The sequence below is a fragment of the Cucurbita pepo genome, chromosome 2 (assembly GCF_057944985.1).
Source record: "Cucurbita pepo subsp. pepo isolate OVF chromosome 2, ASM5794498v1, whole genome shotgun sequence".
In the NCBI taxonomy this organism is placed as follows: domain Eukaryota; kingdom Viridiplantae; phylum Streptophyta; class Magnoliopsida; order Cucurbitales; family Cucurbitaceae; genus Cucurbita; species Cucurbita pepo.
This window is the reverse complement of record NC_141799.1, coordinates 6,656,474-6,674,900: the sequence shown is the minus strand read 5'-3', so window position 1 is coordinate 6,674,900 and position 18,427 is coordinate 6,656,474. Positions and strand designations below refer to the sequence as shown.

The following is an 18,427-nucleotide window of genomic DNA, read 5'->3' as shown; positions in this document are numbered from 1 at the left end:
GCAAAAACAATAAACTCAAACCTTCTTTGCATAAGAATCTTTTTAACAATTCTTTGATCCACAATTTCATTTTTTACAGCTGCAAGAATAAAATTTTTAAAAAATCACTTATGCTGTTTATGCTCCCATGGAGATGGCTTTCAAACTGGCTCGACATCGGCTGAAGAAATTCCTCCCCGGGTGAATCCAGATACCAAGCAAGTATATCTCTGACTAATGGCCCCCTCTCCCGACTCAATCACATGTAACGACTCAATCACATGTAACCAGTCTTGAAACCTGGCCCACTCTCCCTCACCCCCTGACCAAAAAAAAAAATGGTCTTGATTTCGCACGCAATCCAATCCATTGGCCCTCTCTCAAACCTTTTAATAGCCACTTCTCCACTCCATCATCTTAATTTAATCAAAGTTAGATCTAAGAGTCGGTAGTTTAACAATTTTTACCCAACAAGTGGATTTTAAAGTATCTCAACTCTTTGAAATTCTTTCAAACATATCTTCCATGAATGAGCCTATTTTGATTCTCACTTCATTATATCATCTATTGACTGCACCAATGTTAGTTGTGCCACCAACCTTGATCCACCTTATCAGAAAATAAAAACGACCAACCACCGACCGAATAGACCAATCAGTAGGTAGGGAATAAACTAACTCTTGTTCCACTTTTGAAAAACCACACCCATCCTCTCCACTGGATCTGTTCCCAAAGATTTTAAGACGTTTACCACCATCGACAATACCTAATGCAGCCAAATTCTTATAGGTGCTTCTGATTTCTACCTCATCTAGCAAACAATAGATAAACAAAATGAAAACTGGACTCTTGAATCTTTGCCAAGAGAACCTCAGCGTTAATCAAGCGAGACAGTTACAGACTTTACACTACCAGAGAGAGCATACCAATCAAGACTTGATAGTTCTAAAGATTAAAAGACAAGACTTCGATAAATGTATAAACCAAAAACAGTTCGAGCATATTATTAACAAAAATATTCATCGAGAAACATAACGTAGCCTCGGAAAAAATACAGCCAGTCCCACATCGCTGAAAGTAAATAATAGACATTAACCAAAGACAGAAAAACTGACCATGGAAAGAATAAAACAAGGATTATCAATGAAGATTTAATTACAAGGATGAATGAAAACGAATAGTACCGATGCATTGACATGGGAATATTCATCAAACAAACAAGTATGAGACTACAAACGTTGCCTGCTCCGGGAAGAGGATCTCGGAGATCCAGTGGCAGTTGTGCCTCTGTAAGTGGCATTAAATGATGTGTATGCAGCCTTGACTGGTTCTGGAACAGAATCTAATGGAATCGACTCCGCGAAGCAAGCAGTGTTTATTCGCGTTCTCTCAAGTTCTTGTTGAAGTAACTCTGTGCTGTACTGCTGAGACAGTGCCTGTTGCATGGGAAAGTATTCAATTATAGTCCGAAGCAAGAAACTGTAGTAAAAGAAAAGAAATCATATGAAGTAATTACTATTCCATTATAAATTGTAGTGGCTGATCATATTAAATTGGAGGCTAAATATATGTTTTAGTCCCTAATCTTTGTGTTATTTCAATCTAATCTCTTTTGTTTACCTTTCAATCTACTCTCATACATAAGTTTATAATTCCTAACTTTTCCTCTCTGGGGTGGTCTAATTTCTCTATTTTCTTTCAACTCACCAAATATCATGTTATACGAGTTTTTCATCGACCCAACAGAAATGGTACAGTTGAACACGTGTTATAACATGAAGGGAAAATTTGAGAAAACACCTAAAATGCATGTGCCAAATTTAAAATAATAAAGAGGAAGCCAAAGGAATATATTATTTTGAACTTTAACATGTTACAAGAGAATGCAATGTAAAAAGATGCTCCTTACAATAAGTTCATCTGGGGCAGCTGCTCCTTGCTGCCGTTCATCTAGAGCTTCCTCGCTCCCACGAGTTGACTGACGATTATGGCCTTGATTATCAGCTGCATCTGTCACACCTTCAGTAGCTTTCTCCAAAAGAACTCCTTGTAAAGACTTCAAAGACTTTCTTGCTTCGGGTGTGAAATAAGGATTTAATATGGTCTCAAAGTACTCAAGCTGCAAAAGGAACACAAAGTCAGCTACTACCATTAAAGTCTCATCTAAACGAAGCTCCACCAGTGCATGTTAAATGTTTATGCATGATACATGCCCCATTGCGACAGAAAAGAGACATGAGATGGAGGGATTTTTTTTTTCCTTCAGCTCCTTTTTTTACCTTTTTTTTTCTGTTGGAAATAGATGGGAAATTTATTTAGTTCATTGCCGTTGATATAGACCAACAGTTCCTTTTTCTAGCCTTTTACTCGGTTGAAATCTTAAATGCATGAAAAACATCCTACACTCAACAGAATCGTATCATAAAGCTAATGCTGATTCTCTAGAACCTCTAGGTTATTTAAAATATAGAGGAACTTCCTAATGTTAAAAATTTTACCTCAAGCATGAGTTGACAGAAACCATTTGTATCAAGTGATCGTAGCTCTTTTGTTCCATTTTCATCAAAAATGCTAAGAAAAGTATCAATTAAACCTTCAACAAGAATGCCTAGAGTCTTGTCCAAAAGGGGCTTGGCACCAGCAAAAACCTGAATGAAACAATGGATTAATATAGGAATCAGTTAACTGAAACTAGTAATTAAAACTAAGAAGAGAGGAAAATGGAACAAGAACAAGCGAAGTGTAGGAGAGGTAACTTTTCGACAAAGGAAATAACACCTTCAGATAATAAAAGATTTTTTTAAAAAAATTATACAATTACAAAGGTTTGAACATCCAGAAGAAAAATCAGAACAATGAGATGCAATTGTTAGCTTTTTGCACATGGTATTATCCTAAAACTCATGGTAAGATTACCTCAGCATGGACAGATACAAGAGTGTGGAGTAGCTCTACAGCTGCATCACGCACACCCTACAAGAAGAGGGGGAGGAAAAGAATAAAGGGAAAAAAAAAAAAAAAAAATAGCAAAGAGAGCTAGTTTTAGATGCCCAATTTAGAAAGCATAAATAAGGACAACAAAGGGCAGTGCTATCAGTTGGAGCACTTCGTGCGAATGGTCCCCAGTAGAGAATACTACTTACTTTAACTGCAGGAGCAGCTCCCCAATGGACTCCAGAATCCAATAAATAGTTTGTGGCAGATATTCTCATCAAGTTTGCCTGATAGGAAGAGAATCACCTGTTAGTGCATGAATGCTAGGTGTAAACCTAAAAAATCTGGCTAAAATAATGATGAAAAATACACCATCTGCTGCTAACTTTTGGGGCCCTGGAAAAGGAAACGTTGAACAATTTTATACCATAAAATAAGAACTTTGGAAAAACTTTTGAATAAGCAAGATACAATGGAAGATTTCATTCTTTTGGCTCCTCTTGGTCGTGTATTTTTTCATTCTCTATAAAGAGTACAGTTTTAATACAAAAAAGGAAGTATGCAATAGATATACGCTACAGGAAAACATCACAGAATTTTTTCTTGAATTTTAAAATTTTGAACTGTTCGATTGGATGAAATAATTTGACTATTTATGTCAATACGAGTTCCCAATTATCTTTAAGCTCCAAAAACTGCAGAGTATGTGTGTGTAAATAAAATATTACTTAACAACATAAGTTTAAACGCATGAAAAATACATAAACTGTAATCAACACTAGAAATTAATGGTGTTAAAAACTTAGAACGCATTTCAGCAATACCTTTGCATGTGTGTACTGTTCAAGGACCTTTTCTTCAAGTGCAAAAAAGGACATAACAAGATCTTGTAGGTCACTGGTAACCTCTTCAGTTTTTACCCTACAATGGCAAGAGGGCGTTAGTGGAGAACCTACAAATACATAAAACTTTTTCAACATTTGCAGTCTCCTTTTTTATTAAAAAAACAAATTCATTGATGTATGAAATTTAGAATAGAGAGAGAGAGAAAGCCCCAAAAAAAAAACGAGAGGAAAATAGAGAATTTAGTTTACACCAAAATAAAGTAAGGAAAGGAACATTATCATCAAAAACCGGATATGTTTTTTCCTAGGCCTTATGGTTTCTTTCAATCAAAACTGACCACAAAACCCCAGACAAGATTCTGCCAGAGAACTGCTTCATTTCATTAAAAGGGTGACCCAAGCGAATGAAGTTTAAAAGTGTGTGAGAATCCTTTGGTGAGGACAACATCCAGTTGAAAGCAATCCTTAAAATCATTCCAAAAGAGCTGTGCAAAATTAAAGCAGATAAATATGTGGGATTGTCCCCAAATCAAATTTGCAAAGGATACACCAGCAAGGAGAGAGAGCCATGGAAAGGACTTCATTTGGAGTCTGTCATGAGTGTTTAAAGCCCTGTGTGCATGTTCCCAAATGAAGAATTTAATCTTCTTTGGACATTCATCGGACCAAATGCCATTTGTAGAAAGACAAGGATTTTCCAGAAATGCGGAATCATGGGTATTGAGCAAGGATTTCGAAGAGAAACTTCCAATCTTCAATAGAGGCCACACACAGCTATCCTCCACATTAGTCAAATATGTGATATACAAGACAAAGCTCAATTCTGCCCATCGGTAATCTCATCTTTCCTAAGGACCTTCTGAAATTCAAAAGTCCCACAAAGCCAAATCATGATGCCACAAATCTAGGGATGAAACATGCTTGTCTATTTGATAAGGAGAAACGTAGAGGGAAAAAGGGAATAATTGAGAGTCACCCAGCCAATGACCATGCCAAAAATTTGTGGAAGCCCCATTTCTAATTTTCATCAGCCAGAGCTGTGAATTAATGATTGATGCCTCAATATTGCCTTCCAAGGGCCACAAGAGGAGGGTAAAGAGAGTACTTGGATGGTTATTTTGGCAGCGCCATTTTTTCCTTTTGATATCTCTACAACTGTTTAGCTAATAGAACATGATTCTTGACTTTTATACTGTAAAGACCCAAGCCACCTTTCCCAATACGAAGAACTTTACCCCATTTAAATAAGATGATTAAGAAAGCCCTTGACATGTCCTTCCCAAAGGAAGTTACAGAATAATCACTCGACGTTCTTGGAAATCTTGTTAGGCATCTCGAAAGGGAGATGGTAGGGAGATAAAAGAGAGTTGCTTGGATTAGCATGTTCCTCCCTGCTTTGGAAATATCATTGTTCCAACCATTCAATGAGGGACCAAAAAGAGGACCGAAAAGAGGAAAGCTTAGGGTTTTCATTCAATAGAAGACCGAGATAGGAATTTGGCCACCTCCGATTTTACAACCAAATTTGGTGGCAGTGAAGTGAAGAATGCTATCCTCAATATTCATACCAATAATTTCTCTTTTTATATATAGGAACGAAAAACCATTTCATTCATATATGAAACATATATACAAAAGAGCCTATCATGTAATACAAAAAACATCTCCAGTTGGACATGAGAGTAGATAGACTATAATTACAAAAAGGAGATAATTTTCTCCATGACAAGGCTAATAAAGAAGTAGATTCAACAAAAGAGCAACAGCTTTGTTTCTTATCTGAGAAGATATGGGCATTTTTTATTCCATAGGAAAGCCGAAGAAGGTTCGTTCCCTGGGAACAAAAGGATGCCCTGTGAGGACATAGGTCAGAAGAGAGAAACCATTCCCTGGCCTATGATAATGCAACCACATATGCTCAAACCGAAAGGGGGTGGGTCCCCAAGTAGGACAACAAAACAATAAGAGAATGGGGAAATGGTCCGGTGTAGGCCACTCAAGTCTTCTCACTTGAGCATCTGAAAATTTTTCCAACACCTTCACCGAAATGAGGAAGCAGTCAATTCAAGTGAGAGTTGGATAGTCTGTAAAATCAGACCAAGTGCATGGCACATTTTGTAGAGGAAAATCCAAAAGAGAGTACTTTCAATAAAGGAATTAAAACGTTTTATACTCCTCGAGACATGGCCTCTGTTAGATTCTCAAAGGTCCATCTAATGACCTGCTAGAAATGAGGTATATTCTCCAAATTAGATGGCCCATAAAGACCTGACAACAAATGAAGTGTCTCCATCAACAAGGAGATATGAATAGAGAGGCAGTACACCTTTGACAACTTCAAAAATCTCAAAAGAGAGATCACTTCACATAATAATGATACCACCCGATGAACCAGTAGCCTCAAGAGTTGACCATCGAGTATGTCTGGAACTCCAAAGAGACCTGATGGTGAGTCTTTCCACCAAAGGCAACTTTGATTCTTGAAGAAAACAATGGAGGGATTATACTTGAGAATGAGAGATTCGACATCCACTTCTCCCAAGAACCTAAACTGCAAGTACTCCAAGAAAGAATAATCATACAGACAACCCACCCTTCACCTGCTGGGTAGGTAATTTATGATAATTGATATTAGAGACGAGACTCAGAGTAGTCCCAAAAAGTTTGAACTGTTTGTTGGTTGTTTTTGGCTTTTTGTTGCAGATGGTATAGACATAATACGGAGACGCTTCTTTTTTAGCCAAGGGACTAAGAAATGAAGATAAATTGAGGGAGCAACGTGTTGAGGGTTGCTTTCTAGAAGAGTATTTTCTTCAAGCAATAGGGGTCAAGAGGCAAAGCAGCTTGGGAGTGGGGATAAAGGCAAGGGATGAAGGGATGTCAAAAGTCGGGATAGGGGCAAGGGAAGAAGGGACGGTGGAGGCTGTCACAGTCTCAATCACAAAGAGTTTAAAGTGAATCCAAAGTTAAAAGATATAAAGCCCTGCACTTAAATATTACACATTGCATGTCTACCATGAAATCTTGTACTATATCTAAAAAATGTATTATATATATATAAAAAAAAAAAAAAAAAAAAAAAAAAAAAAGGGAAATACCTACATTTTGTATTTTGTTTCAAAAATACCTTTTAACTTTCATCCGTTTCAATAATACAACAACTAAAAATACCCTTCATCGTTAATCTTGGATGTGAGTACTTTGTTTAAAAAATACCTGAACTTTCAAAATTTTCATTAATATCCTTAAACTTTCAAAAAAGTTAAAAAGACCATTAGTACCAACGTTTCAAAAATACCCAACTTTCAAAAGCTGGATTAATACCATTAACCTTTAAAAAAAGTTTTAAAAACACTTCTTATTAGTATATGGATGGAAACGGTTTATCTAAACCCCATAGATATCGGTATCTATGGATTGATCACGAGCCAAAATATTTAATTTATTAGAACTTGAATTTTCATGAACTCTTCAATTTCCTCTCTCTCCTCTCTTCAATCTATGGTCTAACGACCATTTCACTATTTTCCCTTTTTTTCTATCTTCTTCAATACCCTCTCCTTCTTCCATCACCAATCTCTAAAATGGCTCCTTATAGGCTATATAGGAAGAAGAAAGGAGAATAACCCTCCCCTTCTTCATTCTGCAGTCTCTAAGACTGCTCCTTTCAATCAAGGTATACAGGCTATATAGCAAGAAGAAAGGAGAATAACCCTCCTCTTCTTCATTCTCCAGTCTCTAAGACTACTCCTTTCAATCAAGGTATAGGCTATATAGCAAGAAGAAAGGAGAATAATGAAACAAAAGGGCCCTTAGAACCTAAATGTGTTAACAAGATTGCAAGTGGTTTTTTAATCCATTTTACCATTCAAATTAGTCTATTTGTTGTGATTAGTTAAGGATTCCCACAATCAAAGATGATATTTCTTTGTCGGCCCTTTTTTATATTTGGTTATGCATCCATTTGTTGAGTTTTCAGGGGAATTCCTTTCTATTTTGGGGCTTTGTAGGATTTTGTGGGGTCTTATACTTTAACTTGAAATTTTAGATCATGTTTGGTTCTTGAGAATTGGCGTAAGAATTGGACAAATGGGAGAAAACTGAATATATATATATATATGAAAAGAAATAATAATAATAATAATATCTATATAAGTTGTTTTATATTTTTTTCCCAGTCAAGATAACTTCAAGGAATTGACTATTCAGATATTAATTTTTTTATACTTATGTTTAAGCATGTTAAAAAATAAGAGAGTTTCTTCAATTTATTTAAAAAAAATTTCTCAAAGAAGAGAGAAAAAATAGGAGAAATGGGAGAAGTTTTAGAGATCGAGAACGAAATAAGGGAATTAAGAGGGTATGGAAGAAATGAGGGACAAAAGGATGAATAATAAGAACGTGTTGAGCCATAAATTGAAGCAAAAGAGAGAGAAAATGGAAGACAAAGGTAATCCATGGAAGGTAGATAAACAATTTTCATCCATATACTAATCATAAGAGCCGGTTAAAGGTACTAAGACAACTTTTGAAAGTTTAACGGTATTTTTGAAACGTGGTAACAACAGTTTCTGCCTAAATACTATCAGTACAAGTATTTTCAATTTTTTTTAAAAAGGTTAAGAGTATTAATAAACTTTTGAAAGTTAAAGGCTATTTTTGAAACAAAATATTAACGATTTCCATAAATTTAAAAATTAAAAAATTTAAAGAAAAAAAGTAACGGTAAGGGTATTTTTGAACATTTTCAAAAGTTTTAAGGGTATTATTTAAACATTTGAAAGTTTAAAGGCATTTTTAAACCATGTACAAAGTTATCAGGTAATTTCTATAATTTAGCCTATTAGAAACCTGAATGACAAAATCGTATATCTGTTAGGGAAAAGTGTGCCGTAACCACTCACCTAGAACGCGACCAAATATGCTTGTACTTGCCGTACAATTCACATGTTAGCTCATCTTTGCAAAATCCAATATTACTCAAGACTACTAACAATTGCTGATGTGGATTCGCAATACTCCCACGCACATCTGAAAGTAATTCCAAGTGTGGACTTTCTTTGTTTTGTTTGTTCTGGGCAAGCTCACTTCCTATACTCTCTAGATGACCTACATAAAGTATGCATAAAATGATTATATCACTAATTACAATTAAGCAGTATTTCCATGCAAGGAAAATGATGACAGTTAGAAGCATATAATACCTGAAAAATCAAGGAAACTGTTCAAAAATGCAAGTCTAACAGATTCCTCAATTTCTTGAAGTTGTAATAATATATCCTTCGACTTTGAAGCCTCACTTGCCAAAGACTGAACCATACTGAAAATTAATTCAACTGAGAATCAGTTTAAAAAATAATTAATTATTCTTTCAAAAGCAAGCCTTTTGTTTGCATCTCCAGATAATGGTAGATCTTGCAGTGAAATTTTGCTGAAAATGTCGTACATGAATATTTGTATGCATCTTTCAAAGGAATAAAAGAATCTTCGTTCACATACACATGGCACTTTATGTGCAAATGCCAGTATATTAGTTATGAACCAGCACATAGGTGTATATTACTCTGTTTTCTTATTATTCATCTGAGATGTTTTCTTATTATTCATCTGAGAACCATAGGCCTATTTATAATACAATTAATTCTCTAGATAAAAAGAAACAATAGAAAATAAGAAACACGTTAATTCCCTTATTTAATGGGATTACACCTATGTTCTTCAAATATTCCTTCGGACACTTCCCCTCAAGCTGAGAAATAGAAATCATGCATTCGGAGCTTGGATACTGACTCATTGAAATGGTACGCTATGAAGTTCTTTTGTTAGCACATCTGCTAGTTAAAGTCGTGAGGCACATAACTCATGCATATTATCCCCTTCTCTAACTTTTTCCTAATAAAATGTCAATCGATTTCAATATGTTTTGTCCTAGAATGCTAGATAGGATTATGAGCAATGTTAATGGCTGATTTGTCACCCTTGATTTAATGATTATTTTCAACCATAAAAGCTCACATAGTCCTGGTACAATAGCTCAAAGTTCTGACTTGGCAGATGATCAAGCACCACATTTGCTTTTTACTCCTCCATGTCACTAAATTTCCTCTATGAAATGTGCAATGCGCTGGAATAGATCTTCTATCCACTATTGATCCAGCATAGTCATAGTCGGTGTCAGTGTAAGCTTCCAATGCAAATGAATTGTTTTGTTTGAACAAAATTCATTTTCCTAAAGTTCCTTTCAGGTAATGTAACACTATATACTGCACGAGGATGAGGCTCTCATTGGTCATGCACAAATTGGTTAATCACGCTCACTAAGTACACTACGCTCGATCTAGTGTGAGCTAGATATATAAACTTCCTGTCCAGCCTTTGGTACATCTCTCTGTCCGCTGTAGCTTCTTCTTTTGACTCCCCCAATTTCTAATGTTGATCCATTGGCCACTTTTTCTAGTTTCCATCAATAAATTCATCACATATTTCTGTTGTGATATGAAGATTCCTTGAGTTGAGTACGCTACTTCAATGCCAATGCCGAGAAAGTATTTTAACCTCCCAAGTTCTTTGGTCTCAAATTCTCTCATCACTTTCCTCCTAAGTTCAATATTTTCTTCTTCATTGTCTCCAGTGACTATGATGTCATCTACACACTAGAAGCACTATAACTCCACTATACCGTAAGTTTGAGTATATCTCTTAGCTACCAACCTTGCTTTATACTTTTCCAACGTTCTATCAACCTAGTACTTTACTCTTAACTATATTATTCTCATGTGTTATTCTTTTTCAGCGCATGCATTTCTTCTCTCATATCATTCCATCTTTCACTTTTGGATAAAGTATCAAAAACTGTGTTAGGTATAACAATTGAATTTAGACTCAAACTTGTGGATGGGATAATCTTTTAAGAAAAATATAGTTTGATAGAGGGTATAAGAATCATTTTGTGCATTCTCTAGTTTGTTTTTGGATAGCTATGGATCTATCATTTATTGGTTCATTTGGAGTTCCATTATGCATATGTGTTGCATCTTTATTTTGAGTCAGGTCCGATGGTAGGACTTGTACTGGTTCTAAAATGACTTTCCTCTTGGCATATACTTGAAGGAACAACGGGCCTGACAATGAATGTAGATTGGATAGTTCAGTAGGTGGCTCTATTGTGACTGGATCTGGGCTAAGTAAGTCCTAATTGGAATTGGTGGTAGGAATGGACTCAATAGTTGTTGGTCATGTGTTCAGATATGTGAGTTGTGAGGACATTTGAGGTTCGAAAGTGAGGATGAAACTGGTTGAGGACTTCTATTGGCCTTAGATTTATTTCGGACACGAGATGGAAGACAATTAATCAAATGAGTTGCAATAACTGCTTCTCCCCAATAAGACTTCAGCATGTTTCTGTGAATAAGCAAGGCCCGGGCAGTGTTTAGGAAGTGTCCATTTTTCCTCTCAGCCATTCTATTTTTCTTTGGTGTACATAAAAAAGTCGTGGATAAATACCTTGAGATTGTAAGTTTGGAGATAAGGTTTGATTCTATAGCATTGTCAGTTCTAAATATTTTTATTTTAACTTAAAATTGGGTCTGATTCATTGAGGGGAAGGCAGGAATAATAGTACTAACAACAGATTTTTGTTCGAGGAGGAATAGTCATGCAACCCAAGTACAATCGTCAATTAATGTGAGGAACCAACGATCACCAGAAATATTTGGAACAACTGAGGGTCCCATATCTCACTTTGAATCAAATGAAAATGAGTAGAGTTTCCATTATTACTAAAGAAAAAAAGATACACGTGTATGTTTGGCAAATTCACATGAATCACAAACATAATTTTCAAAACTCTAAATGAGGGATGACCTATGAGAAGGTGATATAACCAAATCGCATTTTTATTTAATAAACTAAGAAAGTACACAAATGAGATACTCGTTTTTCTCTCGAGTAATTGCAAGTAATATATATTCATTCAATTCCTTAGCAAGTCCAATCGTCCGGCTCAAGGCCTAGTCCTGAAAAACACAACATGATGAGGAGAAAAAACACGAGCTTGGCAATCATGGCCAAGCTTTTATATTGAAATGAGACTGGTAGATAATTTTGGGACATGAAGGACTTGTTTTAGTGCAAGATTTCAAGAAATGAATACATCATCTATTCCTGTCATAGTGGCACTAATCCCATTTGCCACTATAACTTTTCAATTACTCAGGCACGGTTTATGCGTTTTCAAAAATTATGGTGACTGAGGAGTCATGTGATCAGTTGCACCAGAGTCTCTAATCAAATTCTGAACCACACTTATCTCTCAAGGATTAATATAAAAGGTGAATGGAAGGCTTACCTGAAGGCTTGTTGAGCAAGTCCAAAAATACCTTCAATCTCTCTCTTCATTATTGAATCCACTAGTCTTTATGATAGGTGACTTTTGTTTGTCAGGCATAAGACTTTGCATGCTTTCTTCTACTCGAATAAGAGAGATTGTTTCTTCTAGGGACGGTGTTTCTTCCTTTTTGATGATCGATACAGAGACATGGTCAAACTCGTTCAAACCTATCAAAAAGTCATAGGCACGGTCTGCTTCAATCAATTTCTTCAGAATTACGAAATCAGCAATGCACTTCATCTCAAATACCCGATAACAATTGAGTTCATGCGACAATGTTTGCAAGACATTGGCATATTCTGTGTTGTCGGTCACCTATCTTCTGGGCGGCAGGCAGGAACTTCCTCTATTGATGATGGGATTTTTTATTCTTCTAACATGATGATGGAATAAAGAAAGGGAAGAACACTAAATGGGTCTTGGTCATGGCGAATGATCGTCAGCTATGAAGACTTCACCGATTAGAGTAGACTTTAAGTTTAATTAGCTAGGAAGGCTTTGATACCGTGTTGCAAGAGTAATGTATATTCTTCTGTTTTCTTATTATTCATCAAAGAATACCATAGGCCTATTTATAATCCAACTAATTCTCTAGAGAAAAGGAAAGAACATAAAATAGGAAATAGGTTAATTCCCTTATTTAATAGGATAACATCTATACTCTTCAAATATTCCTTCAGACACCTCCATTCTCATTTCTCTTTAAATTTTATCTTCCTAATGGTTACATAATTTCTGTGTCTAATAATGCATGATAGGCACATACGTAAAGCACATCAAAGCAATGCAGTTCGAGAATTCCTATTATTAACAAAAAAAAAAAAAAAAATGAAACCTCGAATCTGAATCTATCAAATGCCTGTCTTATTAGTTAAAGCACTATTCTCCATCAATATCTGCTCGTTATAATGCCAAAATGCAATTACATCAATTCCAAACCAGGTTATGGGTGGCATTTCATATCTTCCATTCTCCATCTCTTAGATTTTATTCTCACCATGACTACCTGACTTCAACGTTTTATAATACATGATAACCACACACATTAAGCGCATCACAGAAATGAAGATAGAAAATTTCTATCGTTCTAAATGTAAATAAAACATAATATCATCTGAACATCACTATCACATCCCAATTATAATTTTTTATGGCATTCTAAGGCATTCACGTATTTCTGCTTCAGTATAAAACAGTTATCCGAGAGCATAATAGCATGAATTCATGTGTGAATAACCTAGAAGATGTACAAGACCTCTACTTTATTCATTTTCTCTTTTTTATGGTATAAGGAACAGAATACAGTAGAATACTTGTATAGCACCAAGCTAAGGAGACTTACAAATTTATTTGATCCATTGCTGAAGACATGATAGATCGAAATGCTAGTGGCAGGAAGGAGATTGTGTATGGAGATTTATTCCTCTCGATAATTGACACAGGGACCCATGTTTCCTCTTTTGAAATCCTTACAATGGAGGCTCGCATCCAGGCACAAAGCCTTAAAATGTAAATCTTTGTCACCTCTGATTGAAGTGTTCGCAGTGCAATCACTGTGTTAACAGAGAGCAAAAAAAATGAGAATGATTTGAGTGGGAAAACAAAATTTAGATATAAATGATGTCAAGATACCAGCACTTGAAGGAGCTGATTCCTTCACTACAAAAGCTTCACACGCGCTAGATATTTCAGTAATGGCATCACTCATATATGACTGAAGTATATTTGATTCTTGAAGATCACGAAAGGTGCTGTGAACCTGACAAGTTAAGCATTGCACAATTTACCTAAGTTAAGCGCATGTACACCATGAAGGGATCAGTTGTAATGAGTTATGAATTAAGAGACTGATTTCTTAAGTTCGTAACTCTGAGTGAACAAAAAACGAAAGGAGAATTTCTTAACACCCGGCTCAAATGGGAGAATAGACTTACATAGAGAGGAAGCATAATAACCCATGTATCAGTTGGAAGATATAAAGAGGATATTTAGTTGTCATTCCCACTGTTAGGTAATTTAAAAGAAAATAAAGGGTAAGAACACTTCCAGTTACAAAAGACAACTAGCCCCCACCCACCCACCCCCCAAAAAAATTCTTCCTATCTAGAAGAGTCTTCTCCCTACGGATGAGAAGAGGCACACTTCATAAACACAGTCGAGAGTATTTACAAAAACACTTATAGCATATCAGTAATTACTATACTCTGAAAAGAAATCAAATCAATACCATTATGCAATGACTATCCAAGATATAAACATTATCACCTTTACTCCATATGCAGATAGTGTATTGCGAAGCATCCCAGCAACTTCCTCCACAGAATGATTTGAGTACTTACCCTCACTAACCTTGTCCTCATTTTTGCTAGCCGATGTGTTAGCAAATTCAGTAGAAACTTGAGAGGACTGAAATATTAAAATCAAGCATCAAACTAAGGGCCTGTAATAAAAGTTAAAAGGAAAAAAAAAAAAAACTAATATCATCCTACCAAGAAAAATACTGAGGGTTATTCATGCATCAACCCATTGAAATTTAGAAAATACTACTGATATGTTCCATCTTTTCAATAAGAAATGCCAAGGGCTTCAGGAAAGGGGTATAAAGAAAGGGAAACAATATATCGGCTACCCAAAACCCACCCCAACTAAAAATAAAGGGATTAAAAGATTACTCACAATGAATATTAAAAACATAAATGAGTTAGAAAGAAATGCGCATAGACAAGACAACTTGCAGTAGATCACTAATTGGTCTGGCATTAAGAAAAAAAAAATTGTCAAAATACCTTGGCAAATTTCCCACTGAAAACAGAAAGAGCAGTTTTCCAAAACGTTGGTATGTGGTGGATAAGTACAGCAGTCAATCTCCGAATATATCTAGCTCTAAGAGCATCAACTTCTTCACTATTTACTTCCACTGGTTTCACGCCCAACGGGAGATGGCCATCCAAAGCAGAAGAATGATGAACATCTGACTGACAACAATAAAAAATTAAAAATTAAAAATTAAGCGATGCTCAAATTAACTAATTTGCTCATATCAGCATACGATAAAATCATCTTCAAAAGGTTTCACGTACAGATTGATCCAGATCTTGATGAATCTGCCTCCATCTTGCATCAGCAAAAGCTCTTTCCCGCATCTTATTATTCAATGCTTCCATTCTCGATTCATGATCCAAGGTACACTTTTCGAGTAATCCTCGTATCTTGTGATTCTATAAAAGAGAACAAAAAGTAGCTAAGTGAGCTGCCATTTTTTATTATTTCTTTAAGCTTGACCTCCAAGGTAATCCACTGGCATATGAAAAGAGGGGGACAATAGGAGAACGAAAAGATACAAATCAGAAAAAGAAAAGGGTATTTTCTTTAATTTTTAAATAAGCAACCATTTCTTTTTGTTTTCTTTTCTGTGTTTTCTTTTTTTTTTTTTTTTGGTACAAGAAACAGGATCATTTCATAGATAAAGTGAAATAATAAAAGGAGGTGATCCTACAAGTGTAGCTACCCAACCAAAAGATGCTATAAAAAAACCTTTCCAGTGGGTAAATAAGAAATCATTTCTTTCTTTCTTTCTTTTTTTTTTTTTTTTTTTTTCCTCTTTTGTATAAGAAACAATTTCATTGATGTATGAAAGTTACAAAATGGATGTTAAATCCATGGTGATTACAAAAAGCCTCCCAATTGGTTAAGAGGGAGACATGGCTATAAGGGAGAAAAAATATTAGACAATTTATACCATAAAATAGCATTGTAAATAACCAGATCAAAGAACCTAGCATGAGATTGTCCCTATCTAGGGAGACCCTTTGATTTCACTCATTCCAAAGAATCCAAAAAAAATACCCCAATAATATTCTTCCATAGCAAAGCCTTTACATCCTTGAAGGGGTGACGCAAGCTGTATGGAGAAATCATTTACCTCACAAGGGAAAGTTAAATACCAAACAAGGGCTTTGAGAACTCTATTCCAGAGTTGCAAGCATAAGGGCAGTGAATTTAAAGATGATTCCGTGACTCATCATTTTCTTTGCACATAGGGCACCAGCTTAGGGACAAAGCCAAACAAGGCATCCTTTTTTGAAGGCTTTCTTTGGAACTGATGGTTTTGTGTGCAACTTCCCAAAGGAAAACTTTGACCTTTTTTGGGTGCCTTTCTTTCCAGTTTTCTTGGACCAATGTAGGATCCAAGATAGCCGTTTTTCCACATATCAGACAACAAGGATTTTGTGAAGGATCCATCCGCACTAGGGAGCCATTTAGTTTAAGGAAATTATTCCATTGCTTCCATCTGGTATTAGAAGTAAGCAGTTTGTTGTGATTGTGGTATTAGAAGTAAGCAGTCGGTTGTATGCTATTTCATCTTCTCCTAGTACCTCTGTTTCAACATTTTGCTATATCTACACTGATTCTTGACTTTTGAAAGATGAGATGCGCTGATTTTCAGACTCGATTACTAGACACTTATGTTATGAGTCTTGATACAAACAAAGATTCTAGAGGTTGGCCAATTGATTCTTCAGGTATTTTCACGGTGAAATCTTTAAATAATCATCTTATATCCTCTTCACATTTAGAGAAAGAGTTATATTCAACCTTATGGTAGTCCAAGAGTCCTAAGAGAATTAATATTCTTTTGTGGATAATGCTTAATGGGAATCTTAATACGTCCGATGTTTTGCAAAAGAAGAATCCAGCGTCACTGTTTATAGCCATCAGCTTTTACTCTATGCCTTCAGGATGAAGCGTCTCTCAACCATGTGTTCATTAATTTCTCTCATGCAAAATTTGGTTGGTTCAAGCTGACCCCAATTTTCAATTTACACTGGGTTTTTTATAATTATTTTCGCTTCAATATCTCCCAACTTATATATGGTCCAGCACTTCTGAATTCTACGGCCAAGCTATTGTGGGTTAATGTGGTTAAAGTTTTTCTATCAGAATTATGGCTAGAACGAAATCAAAGAATTTTTCGAGGAAAACAGCTTCCTTGGCATGATAGATTTGAATCAACTCATGTCAAGACCTCTTCTTGCTGTTATTTGACAAAGTTGTTCGTGGGATTTTTGCTTCAGGACATACTTACCAGAGTTACTCTACAACCAACGCAACTAATTAAATATACTTCAATAGAATGAGCCCAATACAACATTAATTTCACGCCACATATTGGATATATATGATCAGAAAATCCAAATTCCATGAGAAAGCACTGTTTACCTGTATGTTTAAATAATGCCACACAGGATCTGATTCAGGCTCCAGCTCCAGTAATAGTCTCACGGTGTTTTCAAGCTACATGAAATATCATAAGAAAAATTTACCCTAAAAAATAAAAAAGAATAGGATACAAGAGTTTACACATAAATGAGAACATTGCAAAAACATCAATTGGTCTATTCAATTACAACATACAAAAAGAACGAGCCACAACATATTGTCTAATGTTGGAAGGAATTAAGATAGAAGAATAGGTATTTTAAAGACGCTACTAAAAATGTTAACATATTTCAACAAAGTTAACAAAAATTTTGAAAGCAGGCATCAAATAAACAAATAAATTTGAAGATCTTAAGATATTGGTTGGACAAGTGTTGACTTCCTCGGTAGATTGGGAGGTTTATTGATTCTTTGGAATGAAAATAATGTCAAGATGCATGAAGTGCTAAAAGGTGGATATTCCTTAGCAATCAGAATCTCCTATGCTGGCTAAAATGAGTATGGATTTCAAATATATATGTGGATATTCCTTTGCTGGCTTTGGGGTGGATTTCTAAGAAAGCATTTTTTGCGGGTGCTCAGATCCCTTAATGGGGTTCAAATAAGTTCGAAAGGTGACAGAAAGTTTGGTTGCTCGATTCTTCAGCTTCTTTTCTGTGAAACTAATGTTTCAAGAGCTCACTAATAGTTCTCCAACGCCCTCGTCACCGTTTGGAAATCTCCTACTCCTAGGAAAATAAGCCTTTTCACTTGGGTTTCTCTCCACAGTAGTCTCAACGCTTCAGTTAGGCTTCAAAGAAGGCCCCTTCCATGACATTATCTCCCCCAATTCGTGATTTTCCTTTTGTGCATGTTGAACTCTGATGATAACAACCACCCTGTATTCCACTGTCCTTGTGCATTTCATTAATAGTGTGCTTTTTTTAATCTTTTAATATGTGCCGAGTTATTTGGTTTGAATTCATGTTCAAACATTAAACATCTCCTTTGTGGTCCACCTCTTCCAACAAAAACAAGGATTGGATTAATGCTTACAAGGTAATTCTTTGGAAAGAAACCA

At 35.5% G+C, this 18,427-nt stretch overlaps 2 protein-coding genes across 2 annotated transcripts in view; one reads left to right on the top strand and one right to left on the bottom strand.

Moving 5' to 3' along the window:
• Positions 1–958: 958 nt before the first annotated feature.
• LOC111788073 (exocyst complex component SEC5A) overlaps positions 959–18,427 on the bottom strand; it is a 30,707-nt gene continuing 13,238 nt past the window's right edge. The window contains exons 8-21 of the mRNA XM_023668229.2: positions 17,368–17,442; positions 15,228–15,365; positions 14,934–15,122; positions 14,413–14,553; positions 13,780–13,906; positions 13,490–13,700; positions 8,963–9,078; positions 8,663–8,867; positions 3,738–3,834; positions 3,123–3,200; positions 2,896–2,952; positions 2,478–2,627; positions 1,889–2,098; positions 959–1,415 (exon numbers count right to left, since the gene is read on the bottom strand). Coding sequence (XP_023523997.2) covers positions 1,209–1,415; positions 1,889–2,098; positions 2,478–2,627; positions 2,896–2,952; positions 3,123–3,200; positions 3,738–3,834; positions 8,663–8,867; positions 8,963–9,078; positions 13,490–13,700; positions 13,780–13,906; positions 14,413–14,553; positions 14,934–15,122; positions 15,228–15,365; positions 17,368–17,442 — 2,001 coding nt within the window. The 3' untranslated portion in view covers positions 959–1,208. The remainder of the gene's footprint in view (positions 1,416–1,888; positions 2,099–2,477; positions 2,628–2,895; positions 2,953–3,122; positions 3,201–3,737; positions 3,835–8,662; positions 8,868–8,962; positions 9,079–13,489; positions 13,701–13,779; positions 13,907–14,412; positions 14,554–14,933; positions 15,123–15,227; positions 15,366–17,367; positions 17,443–18,427) is intronic.
• LOC147793433 (Ribonuclease H-like superfamily protein) lies at positions 15,385–17,336 on the top strand. The gene is given in 2 exon segments (XM_087121195.1): positions 15,385–16,875; positions 16,877–17,336. Coding segments are annotated over 2 exon segments (666 nt in total). The 5' UTR covers positions 15,385–16,618; the 3' UTR covers positions 17,286–17,336.